At 47.8% G+C, this 17,597-nt stretch overlaps 1 protein-coding gene across 2 annotated transcripts; it reads left to right on the top strand.

Moving 5' to 3' along the window:
- The first annotated feature begins 7,149 nt into the window (after window positions 1-7,149).
- Pcdh8 (protocadherin 8) lies at window positions 7,150-11,970 on the top strand. 2 transcript variants are annotated; one of them, XM_085828803.1, is made up of 3 exons: window positions 7,150-9,970; window positions 10,440-10,650; window positions 11,018-11,970. In XM_085828803.1, the coding sequence occupies exons 1-3, from the start codon at window positions 7,637-7,639 to the stop codon at window positions 11,392-11,394; spliced, it is 2,922 nt and encodes a 973-aa protein (XP_085684929.1). In that variant the 5' UTR covers window positions 7,150-7,636; the 3' UTR covers window positions 11,395-11,970. The 2 variants fall into 2 exon arrangements, with proteins under 2 accessions (XP_085684929.1, XP_029324550.1); XM_029468690.2 differs by having other exon boundaries at window positions 7,150-10,261.
- The last annotated feature ends 5,627 nt before the right edge of the window (window positions 11,971-17,597 follow it).

Below are 17,597 nucleotides of genomic sequence, written 5' to 3'. Positions count from 1 at the left end.
CGAAAGAGACAGCTATATCTGGGTCCTTTCAGCAAAATCTTGCTAGTGTATGCAATGGTGTCAGTGTTTGGAAGCTGATTATGGGATGGATCCCTGGATATGGCAGTCTTTAGATGGTCCATCCTTTTGTCACAGCTCCAAACTTTATCTCTGTAACTCTTTCCATGGGTGTTTTGTTCCCAATTCTAAGAAGGGGCACAGTTTCATGTGTTTAACAAATTGTATCTTATATCTTGGGTATCCTAAGTTTTTGGGCTAATATCCACTTATCAGTGAGTACATATTGTGTGAGTTCCTTTGTGATTGTGTTACCTCACTCAGGATGATGCCCTCCAGGTCCATCCATTTGCCTAGGAATTTCGTAAATTCATTCCTTTTTATAGCTGAGTAGTACTCCATTGTGTAAATGTACCACATTTTCTGTATCCATTCCTCTGTTGAGGGGCATCTGGGTTCTTTCCAGCTTCTGGCTATTATAAATAAGGCTGCTATGAACATAGTGGAGCATGTGTCCTTCTTACCGGTTGGAACATCTTCTGGATATATGCCCAGGAGAGGTATTGCTGGATCCTCTGGTAGTATTATGTCCAATTTTCTGAGGAACTGCCAAAATGATTTCCAGAGTGGTTGTACAAGCTTGCAATCCCACCAACAATGAAGGAGTGTTCCTCTTTCTCCACATCCTCGCCAGCATCTGCTGTCACCTGAATTTTTGATCTTAGCCATTCTGACTGGTGTGAGGTGGAATCTCAGGGTTGTTTTGATTTGCATTTCCCTGATGATTAAGGATGTTGAACATTTTTTCAGGTGCTTCTCGTTGGCGATACTCTTATTTCTTCCTCTCAGCCCTGGAATTACGAAGCCATCTCAACTTTTACTCCAATGTTGATGACTAGAACGTGGGGCCTCATCTTTTGCATGTCAAGCATTTTACCAGCTAAGCCATCTCCCCAACTCCCACAGATGTTCTTCTCTGTTCCAGGATGCTACCTTGCATTTGACTGTGTCTTCTTATCCTCTGTTGGGCTATTAAGGCTTCTCACATTCTTCTTCTCTTTGATGACCTTGATAGTTTTGAGGAATGTTAATCAGTTTTTGTAGAATATCCTTCCATTGGGATTTGTGAGGTATGTTTCTCATGATTAGAGTAGGTTTATATAGTTCTAAGGAAGACCATAGACATAAAGGGCCATTTTCATCACATCATGTCTAAGGTGCATACCATCGACATGACTTTTGATGTTGACCGTCTTAGTTAGGGTCTCTATTGCTGTAATGAAACACGAGCAAAAGCAGTTTAAGGAGAAAGTAGTTTATTTTGCTTATACTTCCATGTCTGTTCACTATCAGAGAAAGTCAGCGCAGGAAGCCAAAGGTAGAAGATGATGCAAAGACTATGGAGGAGTTCTGTTTACTGGCTTGTTCCTTATGGCTTGTCTAGCCTGCTTTCTTATAGAACCTAAGACCATCATCTTAGAGGTTGGCACCGCCCACAATGAGCTGCTCCCTCCAATTTCACTCACTAATTAAGAAAATGATCTACAGACTTGCCTACAGCTCAATCTATGGGCCTTCTCAATTTCTCAACTGAAGTTTCTTCCTATCAGATTACTCTAGCTTGTGTCAAGTTGCCATAAAAACTAGCCAGTATGTTGATCCTGATTACCTGTTTGAAATTGTAGATAAGAAATTTCTCTACTCTCTTCTCAAAGCCATTTATTTATATTGTAACAAGTTTTTTTTTTAATTTCTGTTCTCATAGCACATGCCACAGAACTGAGACTTAATAGAGGATGAGGATATAATTGCCTTTGTCACCTGAAAATTCACAATCTGAGAGGTCAACACTGAAATACCACAAAATGTGACTGTGTTTAGAGACAGGACCTCTAAAGAAGAAATTAAAATCAGAAGAGGTTATCAGGAACTGCTCATGCATGTAGAGAGAAGACAACATGAGGTCATGTGAAAAGGCAGCCATCTGCAAGCCAAGGAGAGAAACCTTAGACCTTGGACTTGGTCGTGGGCTTATTGCCTCCAAACGCATAAGAAGGTACATGTTCTGTTATTTTAGCCACTTGGTGGGCAGTGTTTTATTGTGCCAACTCCAGCAGGTAAAGGCCAAGAGGAAACACATGACCAAGCATTTTTCAGAGGTTGATTCTGAATAGTCCCAGGAGATTACCTGCTGTTCTGTAGAATCCTAAAAAAGTAAAGTCTCTTATTCATCAGGGGTTGCTGCCTGTCAAATGACTATGTGTAGTTGGTTTCAATGATAATAGATGGTCTCTGTGGAACTAAATAGGGGAAAGGTTGACTTATATTTTTAGTTATTGTCTAATTTCAACTATAGAAGACCTTCAAATGACAAGAGAGCATGGAAATTACTGAAATTTATAGAGGAATTTTAATCCAGCAATATGGTTGCTTAGACAAGAAATTGCATCCAAAGATATGATGTGGCTGGAATGCAAACACACTCTGGTTTACAGTATGATGATCTGGCTAGAATACAGACACACCCTTAGTACACACTCTCCATCCCTAACAATAAAAATAAGGTTGGTTTGTAAAAGGAAAGAGCTATGTTTGAAAGTGACATCTAATTGAGGGGCAGACAGAGTGACAAATCAGAGAAAGATTTGACAAAGTCAGAGATAAGATATGCCCGACTCTCAGGAGAACAGCAGAGGAAGAGAAGCTACTTAAGAGCAGTGAAGGGGCAGAGAGTGGTGACGGGAGATGGGTGGTGTGTGTATTTGACAGTTTTACCAGGAAAATTTTACAGGGACAGGTTAACAAAGAGAACAAACCAGACACAGCTGAAGACAGAGCAAACCAGAGAATTCGAAGGAGCCAGAAGACTAGAACACATTGCCAATGTTCGTATGAAGCCAGGCAGAGCAATTCAGTCAGAAGCTAAAAGAAGACAGATGTAACCAGTCATCTTGGAATGATTAGCTTGTATGGAGGCTAGAAGCCTTCGGCCTACGGATAGTTAGAACAGAGACGGAAACTCTCTGAGCTCAGCCCAGGCACCTATTCACACAGCTCTCACCTCATCACTTCACCTGAGGACATAAAGCAACATTTACACAAATTCTCACATGGTCATCTTATAGATTGTAGATTATGGACCACTATAATCTATTATTTCCAGAGAATTGGAAGCAAAGAAACAGACCAGAAATACATCTGTGTTTCTTTCTCCCTTCCTTCTACCTCCTTTCTCCTTTTCTTTCCTAAACAAACCCCTCACCTATAAAAGTGACTATTGCATAGTCTCTGATATTTTTTCCCCAGTGACTTGAAGGGAAATAACCTGTGTTCATAGCCAACTGATAGTATATCATCTTACACAGTTCTCCAGACAGTCTTAACAGGTTCCATTATCCTGCCCCTTTTCATAGATGAAGTGACTTAGGACACAAAGAGATCAGGTAATGTGCTCAGATCGGGCAATAACACATGTCAGTAGTTTCTCAATGATGAGATTGGAACCCAAGGATAGCAGTAGCCTATGACAAAGACCATGTGCTACTTCCTGCCAGGTGAAGTGTATCCCCAGGGTTTCCCACCACACAAAGCATGCAGAAGGCTTGGTGACCAAGACAGTGGACCAGAGTTTCAGGACATCTGGCATTGGGATAAATCCAAAGCCATCCTTTAAACAGCAGTTACTTTCACCCTGAATTGTCCCATTGTTTGTCTGCTGAGATGTAATTACATTATGCTGTTCTTTGGTTTAGTGTAACGTTTAAAACTCATTCTGGCAGGATTGACAATGAGAAAAATCAGAGTAAACATTTGGAGTGTACAAAGGAGCTCTGTTGCATTCATTTCTACATGTCAATCCCAGGAAAATTCAGAGATTCGGGAATAAGAGAATTTTGCAAAAGGCACTTTCATCTGTTCTTTGCATGGCAGATCACCAGTTACAGGATTCCATGGGAGATTTATTCAATGGAGTGAGCTTGTAGGGAGAAGAAATCATGGGCCCTGGGTTTTGTTGCTGTTAAAGATAAAATGTTAGAAAATAGCCCCTTTCTCCATCCATCCTTAGAATTACACTTTCCAGCGAAGTCTAGTTCCCTTTCCTGGCAGATATAATCCTAATTAAAAATAAATTACATGCCGTACAGAACTTGAAATGGAAAAGATAATCCTATTACATATGAGAATATATCCTGATTTTTTCTTTCCCGCTAAACTGTGAGAGATAGAGGATCAGGCTGAGCCCCCCATTGTCGCTGCTTTGAAAACTTTCCTAGAGCCCTAATCCATCACGTGATGCCTGTGTCAATCCGGAGGTCTGCACGCGAGCTTCACAATGCAGGCATTAGACGCGGTGACAGAAACCCAGCTCCGCCGAGCCGGCGACATTTGCATCTCGAGAAAACGCGGCCATTGTGGAGCTGTGTTTGTTCTCAGGATTGCGCGAGACAGTTGCGGGCAAAGTTGCTAAAACCGAGAGAAAGGGGCTCCTTTGAGACCTTTTGGCATGGTAACCAGGCGATCAGGGCAGCTTTTGTGGGTGGATCCGCACGGGGTGGGGGGTGGACTTGCCCCCTCCCATCCCTTTGCGGTCGCCTTCCCCGACTTTCCTCCAGACCTCGCCCCCCTAGACATTTCTTTTCCGCCAGGAGTTGCAGTGACCGCTAACACGCTGCTTTAAATCTTTCCATTATCTGGCGAATGCGGGCGGCCAGCGGGAGCTCCCTGCTCGCGTGCCTTCACACCTGGACCTCCAGTCCCGCCAGTCCCGGGAGCACTGGCTGACAGTGCTCCTAGCAGTCCTTCCCCAGCCCGACGATCCACCCCCGACTCCCCCTCACCCCCTCCTCTGTGCTGCCAAGGCACCTCGGCGGACAATAGTCTTCAAACTTAGGGCTAACCTCCCCAACCGGTTCTGCCGCGGCTGGGCTTCTTGTTTGCCCTTTCTTGCCCTTTTGCTTTTTCCAAGCACTTGCCTTTGGGGGGTGTGGGAGGGAAGAGAGAGAAGGTGACAGGAAGTGCACTTAGCATCCTGCTGAGCTCCCTCGATGAAACCTGGAATCTCCGGTTGGAGTTCAGCTCCCAGACACTGAGCTGTGAGAGAGTGTCTATTACAGAATCGTGGTCAAATCCCACCTCATGTTCCCTCCAGGTCCAGGCCAATACATTCTCTGCCTTGATGGCACCGTGCCAGAGACGCCGAAGTTCCCAGGTTGGCTGCTGTCCATCACTGAGGTTCCGAACCTGTTTGGGTGTGGGTCTGAGAGAGGCCATAAAGGAAGAGGGAGTGAGCCTGGGAAAGCCAAGGGTCAAGTGTGGGTCCAGGTCAGGGTGGTCTGCGGTTCGAAAGAAGACTGAGCACTGTTTTCAATATTTCTCTCTCCACCCAGGGGACTATTTCTTGAACAAGACCAGGGTGAGAGCCAAAACCTAAATTGGCATGTGAGAGAGAGAGAGAGACAGAGAGAGAGACAGAGAGAGAGACAGAGAGAGAGACAGAGAGAGAGACAGAGAGAGACAGAGAGAGACAGAGAGAGACAGAGAGACAGAGACAGAGACACAGAGACAGAGACACAGAGACAGACAGACAGACAAAGACAGAGAGAGACACAGAGAGAGACACAGAGAGAGACAGAGAGAGAGAATAGAAATTAAGGTTCTGTAAGAGTGTTGCCTTTCTAATGTGTCTCAGTGGCTTCAGACATCCGGCCTCACTACCTGCAAATACCAGCACTGGAAGGTGGAAGAGATGAAGGGAGCCTCAAACTACCCACTGCCCCTCTTCAACCCCATAAAGATTTTTATTCAATGGCTCAGATTGCATTTCCTGCCATCCCAAACACCCCCTATCTCCTCCAGTGCACTGTCCACCCAGTCCTACCTCTCGGCTGTTCTCCCTGCTCGGGGCAAACCCCTGCTCCTCTTCTGAAAGCGGTCCAAATGAGTCTGAAGGGAGGAGACCTGCAAAGGGACCTTAAAGAAGGAACATGGTCCAGATTCCGAAGAATAGAGGCCCAGTGCAACCTGCTTAGCAAACTCATTGTCTTTATTTCTCCAAGTGTGTGACTTGTGTTTGTAACTCTCCCTTCTTCCTGTGTATTTACATTGCCTGTTCAATAGAGTCCTTCGATAAGAATCAATAAGAATCAGTCTTGTTCCAGGTTGGCACAACTCCCTCCCTGTCCTTCAGCTCCGGGAGTGGAGATGCCTACGGTGGCATCTCGAGGACCCCAGCCAGGGGAAGTGGTAATGCTGAAGTTCCACAGTTTCATAGGCAGATGGCTAAGTTACCCCGGGTTCCTGCCAGGTTTCAACGTCACGCTGTGATTTTGTTCTTGTGGAACAGGGCGAGTGTTGCTTCCAGAGAGGCCCTATTAGAACAGAAAGCAAATCCTCTAAATAGGCGGAACAAGGCATCAGGAGGAAAAAGATCTCTAAATGCACTTTAATACGAACCCGGTATTGTGTGGAATTCAGCGCCCATCACCGTTTAGCCTGAGAGTTATGGCAGTGATTGGGGATGAATAGAGAGGCATAATGGATACATGTGGCGTTTGCTCATTATATTCAAGTTAGCCCAACTCTACTGTGGAAACTGTTCAACTTTCTCTCCCCCTCTAGCTTGTCATAGTGAAATAATACAGACATCGGGGCCTCCAATGGGATCGCCTGCCACGCCATTCTATTTCCACTACTAACGAGGGCTTCATAAGCCTTTGATACAGTCTGATCTTTGAAACCTTTCCAAATCTCCTCAAGCTTATGCTAAATCCTATTTGGAACTTTTTTTTTTCCTTGCCTGCTAGCACCTAGGGCTTAAGGAAGCCATTTGAACAGTGACATGCATACTAACGTGTATCGCAGGGCTCTTTTCTGAAAGGCAAGTGGCACCGGTGCTCACCCGAGCAAAACACAATTGCGTACACAAATTTAAATAAAATCAGTTTTGCTCTATCCTTCACTCTTCTTCATTGACAGGTTATTCCTGGCACCGGTGGGAAGCTGAGGGAGGTGGCGAACAGAGAGCCTCGCTCCCCAGAGCAAGTTTGGAAGCCTTTAAAATGCAAAATAAAGGGGCGGAGGGGGGTAGGATATGAGACCCGGAGCTTCTGAAGAGAAACCCAGCTTGTTCGCGCTTCGTACCGGCAGCGGGCAGAAGAGACCGGGTGCCGGGCACCCAGTTTCCAAAATCATCCTCTTCGTTTACTTCAGAGCCCAGTGCTAACTCATTGCAAGCAAGGTGCTAACAGAAAATGGGAGCAGGAGTTTTTAAAACAAAGGAAAGATTCCCTCATTTTCTTTCCCTGTTTTCTCCTCTAAGCCTTTCCACATTAAAGGGATTGTCGGTGGTTGGCGGAGGAGCGGCGCTGTGGCTAAGCGACCATTGGCTGGCCCCTTCCAGTGATTTGCATATCGGCAGATATAAAGACGGAGGCGGCGCTCGGCAGCGCAGCTCCAGCCCAGAGAAAGGAGGCGGAGGCGCCGAGTGAGGGTGGGTCTGCCGGTCCTCCGAGCCAGCCGGAGCCTGAGCTGCAGCTTTTCCCGCACAGGGCTCGCAGAGCCTGGGACTCACGCTCCGATCTGCACGCCGGGGAAGACTCTTTAGGTTAGCCTTTCGGAATAGCAGTTGGGGGTTGGCGATATGAGTCCTGCGAAGCGCTGGGGCAGCCCTTGCCTTTTCCCCTTGCAGCTGTTTAGTCTCTGCTGGGTGCTCTCAGTGGCCCAGAGCAAGACAGTCCGATACAGCACGTTCGAAGAGGATGCCCCTGGCACAGTCATCGGAACCCTTGCAGAAGACCTGCACATGAAAGTGTCTGGAGACACAAGCTTCCGCCTGATGAAGCAATTCAACAGCTCTCTGCTCCGGGTACGCGAGGGTGACGGGCAGCTGACCGTCGGGGATGCGGGCCTGGACCGTGAGCGTCTGTGTGGCCAGTCCCCACAGTGCGTGCTGGCCTTCGATGTTGTCAGCTTCTCTCAGGAACAGTTCCGCCTGGTGCACGTGGAGGTGGAGGTGAGGGATGTAAACGACCACGCGCCCCGCTTTCCCCGAGCCCAGATCCCGGTGGAGGTCTCAGAGAGCGCTCCGGTAGGCACACGCATCCCCCTGGAGGTGCCCGTGGACGAGGACGTGGGTGCCAACGGGCTGCAGAGTGTACGCCTAGCCGAGCCTCACAGCCCCTTCCGCGTGGAGCTGCAAACGCGCGCGGACGGTGCCCAGTGTGCGGACCTGGTGCTGCTACAGGAGTTGGACCGCGAGAGCCAGGCCTCCTACAGCCTGGAGCTGGTGGCTCAGGATGGCGGGCGACCGCCGCGTTCCGCCACAGCAGCCCTCAGCGTGCGTGTGCTAGATGCCAATGACCACAGCCCGGCCTTCCCACAGGGTGCCGTGGCCGAGGTGGAATTGGCCGAGGACGCACCTGTGGGATCGCTGCTGCTCGACCTGGACGCTGCCGATCCCGACGAAGGTCCCAACGGCGACGTTGTGTTCACCTTCGGCGCCCGCACCCCTCCCGAAGCCCGCCACCTCTTCCGGCTCGACCCGCGCTCTGGCCGCCTCACCTTGGCTGGGCAGGTGGACTATGAGCGCCAGGACACCTACGAGCTGGACGTGCGGGCTCAAGACCGAGGTCCAGGGCCTCGGACAGCCACCTGCAAGGTTATCGTGCGCATCCGAGACGTCAATGACAACGCTCCTGAAATTTCTATCACCCCTCTGGCCGCCCCGGGGGCTCCAGCCACCTCGCCCTTCGCCGCCGCCGCCGCTGCCGCCGCACTCGGAGGAGCGGACGCGGCCTCGTCGGCTGGGTCCGGGACACAGGAAGCCGGTATCACCTCGCTGGTGCCAGAGGGGGCAGCGCGCGAGAGTCTAGTGGCGCTGGTCAGCACCTCGGACAGGGACTCGGGCGCCAACGGGCAGGTGCGCTGCGCCCTCTACGGGCACGAGCACTTTCGGCTGCAGCCGGCCTATGCTGGCAGCTACCTGGTGGTGACCGCTGCATCTCTGGACCGGGAGCGCATCGCGGAGTACAACCTGACGCTGGTGGCCGAAGACCGTGGCACACCCCCTCTTCGCACCGTCAGGCCCTACACCGTGCGAGTCGGGGACGAGAACGACAACGCACCGATCTTCACCAAGCCAGTCTACGAGGTGTCAGTCCGCGAAAACAACCCTCCAGGCGCCTACCTGGCCACAGTGGCAGCCCGCGACCCTGACGTGGGTCGCAACGGTCAAGTCACCTACCGCCTGGTAGAGGCCGAAGTGGGCCGCTCTGGGGAAGCAGTGTCCACTTACGTCTCAGTAGACCCGGCTACCGGAGCCATCTACGCTCTCCGTAGTTTTGACTATGAGACTCTGCGCCAGCTTGATGTGCGTGTCCAGGCCAGCGACGGCGGTTCCCCTCAGCTTTCCAGCAATGCTCTGGTGCAAGTGCGGGTGCTGGACCAGAATGACCATTCTCCGATCCTCGTGCATCCGGCGCCGGCTAATGGCTCCCTAGAAGTAGCCGTCCCTGGACGGTCCACCAAGGACACAGCTGTGGCGCGCATCCAGGCCCGGGATGCAGACGAAGGAGCCAACGGGGAACTGGTCTTTGATCTGCTGCAGCAGGAGCCACGCGAGGCCTTCTCCATAGGCCGCCACACGGGGGAGATCGTGCTCACCGGAGACCTCTCGCAGGAGCCTCCTGGCCGCGTGTTCAAGGCCCTGCTGGTCATATCCGACGGCGGCCGCCCCCCTCTCACTACCACTGCAACCGTCAGTTTCGTGGTAACAGCCGGGGGCGGGTCAGCTGTGCCTGCCAGCTCCGGAAGCCCAGAGCACTCCCGGCCACCCGGCTCTCGCCTCGCGCCTTCGGGGCCTTCGCTGCAGTGGGACACGCCGCTGATCGTCATCATCGTGTTAGCCGGGAGCTGCACGCTGCTGCTTGCAGCCATCATCGCCATCGCCACCACCTGCAACCGCCGCAAGAAGGAGGTGCGCAAAGGGGGGGCCCTCCGGGAAGAGCGGCCCGGGGCGGCGGGCGGCGGAGCCTCGGCCCCTGGCTCCCCGGATGAGACCGCCAGGGGAACTGGGCCCAGGCCCAACATGTTCGACGTGCTCACCTTCCCTGGCAGCGGCAAAGCGCCCTTTGGCAGCCCCGCGGCCGACGCGCCCCCGCCCGCGGTCGCCGCGGCCGAAGTGCCGGGCTCGGAGGGCGGCAGCGCCACTGGGGAAAGCGCCTGTCACTTCGAGGGGCAGCAGCGGCTCCGAGGCGCGCACGCCGAGGTGAGGCCTTCCTTCGGCTGGGCGCCCCCCTCCGTGCTCTGCGGACAGGCTGGGAGAAGGGAAACCGGAGGGGTAAGGGTGGGCTCTCACAGGGAGATGTTTAACCTTGTCGCACTTGCTTTTTTGTGTCCTGTCCAACCCTCACACCTCCACCTCCCCCCCCCCTTCCCTGCTGCAGCCTTATGGTGCCTCTCCAGGCTTCGGGAAGGAGCCTGCTGCTCCCCCTGTTGCAGTCTGGAAGGGTCATTCATTCAACACCATCTCGGGCCGAGAAGCTGAGAAGTTCAGTGGGAAAGACAGCGGAAAAGGAGACAGTGATTTCAATGACAGTGACTCGGACATCAGCGGGGACGCTTTGAAAAAAGACCTCATCAACCACATGCAGAGTGGTAAGGATGCTTCTCCCCAGCCCAGACCGGTGGTCCACCTTCCCTTGCCAACTTCTTGCCTGCTCAAAACCTCTGTTCTCAGTCCCTCTCCTTCATCCCTCTCTTCAATACTCCAGTCCCAGCCGGACCCCATTCCCTTTAAATGCGATGCTAGCCATGGAAAGAGGGTATTCTATTTATCGTTTTGTGTTGTTGTTGTTTGCTGCTGCTGCTCTCCCAGCAAAGGAGCTACACTTTGCATTATGTCAAGTTATCATCATGGAAAGCATGTGCCTTCCCCTCCAGCTGCCCTGACCGGCTGACATTGTGCAGCCTTAGAATACTAACCTCAGGAATTTCTTTTTTTCTTTTTTTTTTTTTTTTCTAGGACTGTGGGCGTGTACTGCTGAGTGCAAGATCCTAGGTCATTCTGATCGCTGCTGGAGCCCATCCTGTGCTGGACCCAACGTACACCCCCCTCCTCACCCACCAGCCCAGATGTCAACCTTCTGTAAGAGTACGTCCCTGCCTCGGGATCCTCTGCGCAGGGACAATTACTATCAGGCCCAGCTCCCCAAGACAGTAGGGTTGCAGAGCGTCTATGAGAAAGTACTGCATAGAGACTATGACAGGACAGTCACTTTACTCTCCCCTCCCCGTCCAGGAAGGCTCCCAGACCTGCAGGAGATTGGAGTACCCCTCTATGAGTCCCCTCCTGGTGGCAGATACGTGTCCCCGAAGAAGGGAACCAATGAAAATGTGTAATCTTATCCTGCATGTCTTCACACACATATACAGGTCACCCTGACACGTCCCTAAGTTATTGACCGGTTTCAGTGTTGTATATATAAATATGCAAGATGTGCCTTAAAATGAAGTTGTTGGAAGCTATTTCCAATCACATTGGTACTGTTTGGTATTTGCAAACAAAAAAAATGTAGTTAATGTAATTTTTATGAAATGTGTGCAGTATTTAATTTTTCTTATCATGCTATTGGCTTTAATTTCATTTGTGGCTTGCAATTTTCTTAGTGTTTTTAACCTGTACATTGTGTAATGTAATGTTTGTATATACTGAAATTTTGTTATATTTTTATATATTAAAAGCTAAGTGGAAGTTACTGCCAAAGGAATTGTCTGTAAGACAAAAAACAAAACGTGTTGGAATTGCTCAATGGGATTTTATCTTTCACCAGAAACAACCTAATGTTTGAGAAGTTTTTGCCTTGCCAAGTCTAACAACTTGTAGATCTTGAGTCTGTGGTAGATTTCAAGTTACTGTTATTTAATTACATTCGGTTCTCTGTAAGCTCTGTCACTTATAAGCACAGTAATAAAGGATTTGTCATGTATTTGAAGAATCTGCTAATTGCTTCTCATAGAGTTGCCTGAAGTCAGACATTCACAAATAATTTCAGTACCAGAATTAAACCACCTTTCAAGAGCTAATTATTCGGGCATTGTTGGCGCTTCTGGGGACACCGAGCCTGTGGGATTTGAGGTATTGCAAAATCTTGCCCAACAACTAAAAACATTTGTTGACTTTGTAAAAATATTTATGACTCCGTATGCATCTGCTGCTATGCAAAGTTCCTGCCCTCTCTTACCCCTTCCACAAACAGCTATTGAGCATTTACTAAAATGGGGGAAGGCTATATTTGAGTCGTTCATCCATGAATTAAGCAAACATTTGTAGAGATTTTACCAGAGCCCAGTAATTCCTTCAGGAGCTGGGGCTTGAGGTAAAGATGATCCAAAACTGCTTATTAAGATGGTGTACTGAAAAGATACACAAATAGGATGGAGACAGAGTACAGTGCTGGGATGCTTTCTCTGTCTGGGTTTGAGTCCCCTGCACTGCAGGGGGAAAAAAAGGATGAGGGAACATATACATTGAAGATGAAGTGACACATATCTGGGATTTGCTTTAACATGTTCCAAAACAAAAACAAAACAAAACCACGGAACTGTATGAAAACAAGATTGATAAAAATACTACTGATAATTGTCAATGGTGACATGGGCACACCTGGGTATGAAGAGGTCGCTGTGGAAGGTTTAAAACAACCATTGAGTCAGACCTGGTAGCACTCACCTCTCATCCTAGTACTTGGAAGATAGAGGCAGAAGATCAGGAGTTCAAGGCCAGCCTGGGCTACATGCCTTCAAAATGCAAAAGATGAAAAAAAAAAAGAGCCCATATAGGTCAAAGCCTTGTGTGCATTCCATTTAAAATTAAAATGAAGATAATAATGAGAGTTGGCATTTCCTGAGGAAGCTTTTCTATATGCAAAGCTCTTTACAGAGAGTTCTGTGTGAGTTAAATTCTCTTCTACCTCCATGCCATAGGAACTATGGCTAACTCTATTTTTGCAAATAAGAGACTGAAGCATAAGCAAGTTAGACAAAGCATTGCTCATCATACAGCTAATAAGAATCCAGGGTGAGGAATCCAGGGTGAGAGTGAACTCAGATTGCTCAACAAAGGGAAGCAATGAGGGGGAAAGCTTGTAGAATGTTTATTGATGTGAAAGAAACAAAGTTAGGAGGAAGGGTCCAATGTCTTGCCTTTACTGCTTGATTATTATTTAGCTCTATATTTGTAAGCGTCTGTGTTCCTTTATTACTAATTATAGAGTGAAACACACTAATGAATAGAGCATCCCTCAAAGCTGCCTGTTGAAGTCATAATTGAAGGCATTGTTAGCTCCAAGCTGAACAGCAGGTCAGGCACATGGTGCTTCACCACCCACTGCCTGTTCAAAGTTCAGCGGTTTCTGCCAGCAGCTGAGCTGTGCATGCACCTGACAGGCTGGCTGCCCAGCTCTCAGGGTCTAAAAGCAAACGCCGCTGTTTGTCAGTTACCAACCACCTCCCTAGCCAGGAAAACTCAGCTCTAGAAGATAGATCGCCAGGTAGATATCCCATAATAATGGAGCTTTATTCTTGGTCAGTCCTATCAAGTGCAGAGCAGAAGATTCTAGAAGTATACTGTCTCTGTATTTGCTGATTGGAGTCAGCATTCAAAACAGAAACAATGAGGGCCGGCAAGATGGCTCAGTGGATAGAGAGGCTTGCCACCAAATCTGAGTTTGATCCCAATCCCCATCTCATCTGATGAAGAGATCTGACTCCTGAAAGTTGCTGTCTGACACCCCCCCATATGCAACCTAACACGTCTGTGCCCCAACACACAAAACCCATCGGCAAGTATAACTTTTAAATTTTCAAAATAAAAGAGTAGAAACATCATTTTATTTTGAAATGTGCAAGTTATTTTTATTTCTCCAAAAAAATGTGAGATTCAAAACCTCTATAAATTGTATTATCGTATTCTTTCCTTGAGAAAGGACTGTATAGAAGACCATGTTTTTTACAAAGCAAACATGCAATTAAAATGATTTAGATTAAAAAGAAGAAAAGGATCTGTTCTAAGGGCCAGCAAGAGGATGGTTTTCCCTAGAAATGTCTACTACATGTAACTAAAATGACATTTTAGAGGGAATGTATTGCTTTGTTGAGTTAAATGAGATAATATATGTGCAGAACACTCATCACAAAGCCTGGTCTGGAGTGATGTCCCGCTACATGCTGCCTGTCCTACTTCCTCTTGGCTGTATCCTTTGGAACAAGACTTCTGTTACTCTCAACCCAACCCAACCCACAAAGGAAGAGGTAGACCTAGGGCATCTAGCCTTGCCGTGACTCAGTTTTGCTCACCGCCAAGTAGACCAGAGGACCCCACCCCCACCCCTGTGTAGCCAACAGTTTATAAACAAGTATGGCTGAAGCAAACACCAAATACAAACTCACAAACCTTTCAGGTTGTGCCTGGAACTGAAATATCTCTCTGAAGGTGGAAGCTGGCTGACAGTGAGCACCAGGACAGGCAATGGCCCTGGGGGAGGAAGAAGGTCACCATGAAAGAAAGCTAAACCAGACATTACCTCTTTGATATCTTTGTTTGTGGATCCATTGGCATGGGTGTCCTAAACTTCTTCCTATAATAAAACACCCAACAAAGAAACCACTTCTGAAAATTAAAATGTAAGTGGTTTCAACATCTATTGAAAAATGCATTCTGAAATAGAGCAAAAGCAGGATGCATGTCTCCAAATGCAAAGATATATGCCTATGGATATGGATATATATATATATATATATATATATATATATATATATATATATATATATAATCAGGATGAGTTCTGTGCTATAATTAGCTAACTATCTGGCTTATTGCACTTGGCAAATATAAGCTCTTATCATCTGAAAATTCCATTTTAGAAAGCAAGCATATTCACTTTAGTACTGAACTCAGCAACAACAGTATAATTGGAATGCAGTAAGTTTTGAGAGCAAACCGAAGCAGAGGAAGGCGATACTCGATGGACTACTGGGCTCGGCAACAACTCAGAAGAGACCTCAAAATGCCATCCTGATTTTTCAATAGCTTTGCAGTAACTCAAAGAGTATTTATTGTTCCCTTTCCTCACTGGAAGACAAACTGCAATGGAATTCACCAACAGAATCAAAACCAACTCATAAGTGAACAGCAGACAAGAAGAGGCACCAAGCTGTCTTACCAGCTCAACCCTCATGTTAAATCCGCTCCTCCAGCGGGGAGGGGGCTTCACTTATTATCAGAATTAAGACTCACTCCACAAAACCTCCTTAATTTTTTTCAACATGTCAAACTGAAACCTGAACAGTATAACACAGAAATAGAAAAACAAAACAAAACAAAACAAAAAGACCCACTTGCTAACCCAACCTGTCTGGATTGCCCACACCTCAGCAAACCCAAATGAAAATCCTCTCCTCTGCTCTGACACCATTCATCCCAAATTACCCCTAATTTTTTTTAAATAGGTTGCATAAAACTCAGTAAATGGAAGTGCTAACTCAAAGCTATCAACATTGTTTTCATACCTCTCTTTTGATTTTTTTAAAGTTTTTATACATGGGTACTGTGTTTTAATTATTACATTCCCATCCCTCTCCCTCCCAACTCCAGCTCCTCCTGTATCTCCCACACTCCCTCTAGAATTTATGACCTCTTTGCCCTTCTTCTGCTGTGTTTGTTATGTCTATGCATGGATATGTATATCTAAATACAACCTGCTGAGCCCATTAAGTGTGTGCCTGTGTATATGTGTTTAGGGCTGACCACTTGGGATTAAAAAACCTAACAGGGGGCTGATCCGTTGAAAAGACTAATTTGCCTTCCCTTGCCAGCCATTTATTTCTGGTAGCTATTCTGGTAATGGCCCCCTATTTCTTGCTCCTATTATCCAATCTTCCTTTTTTAAATTACATTTATTTGTTTGTTTTATATGTGTGCATGTGCACACCACAGCACACACATGGAGACTGGAGGCCAACTTTCAGGAATCTGTTCTCTCTTCCCACCATGTTGGTCCCTGGGGATTAAATTAAGGTTGTTGTCTGGCTTACTGACTGGCAAGCACCTTTTACCAGCTGAGCCACCTTATTGGTCCTAATAACCAATCTCTCATCAAGACCTACTGGCTCTACCTTATAAAACGTATTTAATTATCCTGTTGCTCTGCTATGGAAGATACAATGATCTACCCATATCCTTGCTGCTGATGTCTCAGTCCATATCAGATGCTGTCGTCTCTTCCAGTTGAGCTTTGATGGTGTCAAGATTTAGACACCCATCTCTGTAAGCTTAAGAAATGCCTAGAGCTTCAGATTCTACCTGGAGTTTGTCTGAACACACTGGAAGATTTAAAGCTTGCAAGATCAACCCCAGTCAATGAGAGAAGAGACTGGCAGGAATATCCCAGTCTTCCCATCCCTTGGAAGAACCCCATTTTGACCTGTGTTCTAAAAGTTCCCCTGAGGATCTCCAGTTACCCTGGAGGGAACCTGTACTGGTTTGGTAAGGTCACCCTGCTCCACTCTCCTCCAGCCTCTCATTAATGGTGTCTATGAGTCCTTTCCAAGTAGATGAACTGCCCCTAGTGTGATAATTAATCTTCACTGTCAACTTGATTGGATTTAGTGCACCTGGGAGATTGAAAAGGACACTCTGGGTGTGTCTTTGAAGGTATTTCCAGAGAAGACTACTGAGCAGGAAGATCTGTCCTGCGCATGGGCAGAGGTCCCTATGGGCAGGAGGCTCAAATGGAAGAAGCCAGTGAAAGAAAGACAACCAGCAGAGAGAGGATCGGCTTCTTTGCCTCCTGGTCTGTCAGGATGTGAGGTGAGTTACTCTGCAATGTCCTCCTTGTGCTGAAGGATTTAATTCTCTGGCATGATAAGCAGAATAAATCCTTTCTCCCCTGTAAGTCATCTCCCAGCAAGTTCTTCCCATCAGGTATTGGTCATAGTGATGAGAAGGTCACCGGTACATCTTGCTTCCTCAGCATGGCACGAACTGAGGGCAGGTGTGCTCCAGTTGTCTGTCTTCCATCCAGTCTGGGAAGTAAAGGACTGTCGGTAGTTTTCATCTATAGGTTCCCAGAATCCATATCTTTGTTTCCAATTCTGCTTTCAAAGGAGCTGTCCAACCTGAGCAGGGGTTTATGTGTGGGAAGCATGCTCCCTACATAGCCATCAATATTAAGAGATGGTGACTTGGAGGAGCTAGTAGAAGGACTGAAGATGCTGAAGGAGTTTGCAACCCCATAGAAAGAACTACAATATCAACCAACCACACCTCTCAGAGCTCCCAGGGAGTAAACCACCAACCACAGAGTACACATGGAGGGACCCATGGCTCCAGCTTGATATGTAGCAGAGGGTGGCCTTGTCTGGCATCACTGGAGGCTTGATGACTCAGCTTAGGAGAATGCTAGAGTGCTGAGGGAGGAGTAGGTGGGGGAGCACCCTCATAGAGGCAGGGATTTGAGAGAGGGGATAGGGGGTTTGTGTAGGGGAAACTGGTAAGGGGGATAACATTTGAAATGTAAATAAATAAAATAACCAACAAAGATATG

Source organism: Mus caroli, unplaced genomic scaffold, assembly GCF_978045245.1.
Source record: "Mus caroli unplaced genomic scaffold, Mus_caroli_1 scaffold_12, whole genome shotgun sequence".
Taxonomy (NCBI): Eukaryota; Metazoa; Chordata; class Mammalia; order Rodentia; family Muridae; genus Mus; species Mus caroli.
Note: the sequence above shows the minus strand (reverse complement) of the source record. Positions and strands in the feature narration are given on the sequence as shown.

Excerpts from the sequence above, each read along its gene's own strand:
- Pcdh8 (XM_029468690.2), top strand. The coding sequence starts at position 7,637 with ATGAGTCCTGCGAAGCGCTGGGGCAGCCCTTGCCTTTTCCCCTTGCAG. Across the intron at positions 10,262-10,439 it reads TCCGAGGCGCGCACGCCGAG|CCTTATGGTGCCTCTCCAGG; the intron begins GTGAGGCCTTCC and ends TCCCTGCTGCAG. Across the intron at positions 10,651-11,017 it reads CATCAACCACATGCAGAGTG|GACTGTGGGCGTGTACTGCT; the intron begins GTAAGGATGCTT and ends TTTTTTTTCTAG.